The sequence below is a fragment of the Ruditapes philippinarum genome, unplaced genomic scaffold, assembly GCF_026571515.1.
Source record: "Ruditapes philippinarum isolate M1 unplaced genomic scaffold, ASM2657151v2 ctg2590_1_1_1_1, whole genome shotgun sequence".
Taxonomy (NCBI): Eukaryota; Metazoa; Mollusca; class Bivalvia; order Venerida; family Veneridae; genus Ruditapes; species Ruditapes philippinarum.
The window spans coordinates 86034-89258 of NW_026856388.1; the positions used below are offsets into that span (position 1 = coordinate 86034).

Sequence of the window (3225 nt, forward strand, 5' to 3'; positions counted from 1 at the left end):
ACAAACACATTTATAGCGTTAAAGCTCGCTAATATTAGCGTAACACTATGGGCTAATATATACTCATGAAAAAATGAATCATTTAGACTGTCAACCATTCTAATTTTAAAAACGTCATAGCGACAATCTTATACTCGTGCAAATTCAATAAAAAAAATATAAAACTCATTGAATGTAACAATACTTAAAATGTTCATTATATAAAGTTTAAAATTTACAGGCACAATATTATTTGATATAATAAATTATAATATTTTCCCCTCAATTAGATAAAATTTTCTATCTTACTCGACTTTTATTTATAAAAAATTTTTCATTTCCCACAAACTATTTTTAAAAACCCCAAAAACCCAAAAATTTGAAAAAAATGCTTTTTAAGTTCGATAAAAATTTGGTTTTGTTCAAGCATCTTTTTTGTTTTCTTGGGGTAAAGCAGTTTACACCAACCATGAAGCTACCTTAACTTTGAGCAGTAAAATAAACGCGTTCCTTTGCTTCTAAATTGCACGACTTTTTTCAGCCAAGCAAAACACAAAGCTTTAAAAATGTTTAAAACAAATTCTAATTTTTTTGTGTTTGATTTCGAAAAAATAGGCATTCCCCATAAAGAAACAAAACAAGAACCCCATAGTTCAAAAAATTGACTATGAAGAAAAATTTTGGAAAAAATATAAGAATGGAATTGAAAATGGAAAAAATAATTGAGGAAGTTAAAGATAAAGACAAGAATATAATGTCCATGGCGACCGATTTGTCCCAAAGAGTTGGAAATATGGAAAATGACGCACTTCAGTTCCGTCGTGGTATCAACCGCACAATGGTCGAGTTTGCTGATAGCTTTAGCGAGGAAAAGAGCAAACTGTCAATTTAAGCAGGTAATTTAGTAGATATTGTTTTTTCAAGCTGTTTTTTTCATTGATACATGGAAAAGAACAATCAATATTTTAAGCTTTACGACGAATGATTAAAAATTAATTTGTACGTTATTTCAGAAAATAATTCGTGGAAGTTGTACACAGATCTACCTCATTGATAGAATGGACAATGAAGCGTAGCAATAAAAATATCTTAATAACGATATAATTGATCTCCATACAATGTACATGTGTACATTGTTTTACACTACAAAAATTGATTGGCAAAATAATGCTAATGTGATTACAATAAGGTCTATGTTGATGGAACGTCGTTGCGCGGCATGCGACCTTCAGATATGCAATGCGAAAAGGTAATTTTTAAGAGGGTGATTGAATTTTCGATTGATTTGATTTAAATGATCGTAGCTTAATTTGAATCAGGCAAAAGAAGCTTTCTGATGCTGCTAGGACAGATAGTTCTTAAAATCCCTGTACCTGAAGGAATAACGTTTACATGCAAGTTCTAAAGAAATATTGTTACAATAAAAACTACACATACGTCACCCCGAATCAGGACTTATACGTCACTTACATGATGGCATACAAGCAAGTAAGAGCGCTCCGACTTTATCTTTTCTTTCACCGAGACTCAACACATCCGCGATCACACTTGACTTTTTCTACTTCCAAAAATTTAAATATTACCGGTCTTGGAAAAAAATTAGAAATACCATTGGGTCTACAGTCAAGTATATCCCCATTGCTAACAATGGTATGTGCTTGACTAACTGAACAGATCTAGTCGGGCAGATAATCAATATTTTGTTGAAATGATTAGAACTTACGTTGTTGTTTTTTTTTAAACAAGTGTCATTGTCTTTGGAAAATCCCTCGTAAATGTTAAATCACTAAACATATTCCAATCTCTAAAAACGTAATGCTAACATTTAGGCTATAATTGCTATAAACTTATTTTTGTATTTGAACTATTGTCTTTCTTAATATTATATTAACGTGATAAAAATGAAATAGCAAGAAATAAAGAATCCCTAATGAAATTCCAAAACGACAAAATGTAAATTGTTGCATGCTCGGTTAAATTGAGTCTAGTTATGTATGGTACTTGACAATGGAATCTACCCTTCGCATCTCCTAGCACCGGATCAGGCAGAATTCACCAATTAATATGAAATGGTAAAATGTTGAATTTAGAAACATCCGCTAATGTTCACATGAACTAATTTAATTTTATCAGGGATACGTGTATATACTCGTACAACAATTAGTTATTATATTTTTTGTTTATTAATTTTTATTTGTTTATTTCTTTGTTTTTATTTTATTTTTTTTATTTATTTTTTGGCAATCATACAACATTGTTAGCATTACTGTTCCGATTTAAAGTCTTGTTAGGTAAGATTAGAACTTGTGTTTATCTTCTTATCGATTATATCAAAACTTTTATTTGTAGAATTTATTTGTTTCTTTGATCGTTGTAAGATTGTAATTATAAGTCATTGATAGCTATAACATTTCTTCTAAGTATATGCTAATATAATTTTACACAAAAGTGAATTAACTACAAACAAATAACTTATGTACGATTTTGACTTTTTATCTTGTTTCTCTGCAGACAAGTCTCTTATACCAATTGTTGGATTCAACGTCCATCTATCTTCTACAAAAACAGTAAACAGAGGGGACAAGGTTGTCTTCGATACCGTCATAACGAACCAAGGTGAAGGTTACGACAGTTTTACCGGAATATTCACTGCACCGCACACTGGACTTTATTTCTTCTCAGCCCATGATTGTTACGAGGGAAATAAGGCTGCTTATTACGCAATATATCAAGAAAGTAAACAGTTAACAGGAAGTACGCAGCGAGATTTTAACAATGAATATAGTTGTAGTTCAGTGAGCACTATAGCCATGGTTAACAAAGCGGAGCGAGTGTGGGTACAATGCACATCCACCTCAGTGTTTTATAATGATAGTAGCAGATGGAATGCATTTTCTGGGTCTCTTTTAAACAAATAACTATACAATAGCAAAACTAGGTATAAAATATACCCAGGAAAGTTCCCATAACCAGATATAGAAAATAATAGTATGACAAAAATAGTTTCACTTGCATTTTATTACTTAATATCAAGATAATTAAAATACCAACTAAGTTGTGCCTAGAAAAGGCTCAACACACTGTAGCGATATTGTTTATGTGTATAATTAAAGTAACTTAGAGTTCTTCTGAGAAAATCCTACAACCATTCCCTTTTTATTTGATCATCTTTATAATTTCTTTGATCAACAGAAATCTTCTTAATAGCAATTAATTAGTACAAATCTTTGGAAACCACTATCTGCG

At 30.9% G+C, this 3225-nt stretch overlaps 1 protein-coding gene across 1 annotated transcript; it reads left to right on the forward strand.

Annotated features, from left to right (window-relative positions):
- The first annotated feature begins 676 nt into the window (after positions 1-676).
- On the forward strand, positions 677-2897 carry LOC132746356 (complement C1q-like protein 4). The gene is made up of 2 exons (XM_060735473.1): positions 677-854; positions 2491-2897. Exons 1-2 carry the CDS (start codon positions 677-679, stop codon positions 2895-2897), a joined length of 585 nt encoding a protein of 194 aa, XP_060591456.1.
- The last annotated feature ends 328 nt before the right edge of the window (positions 2898-3225 follow it).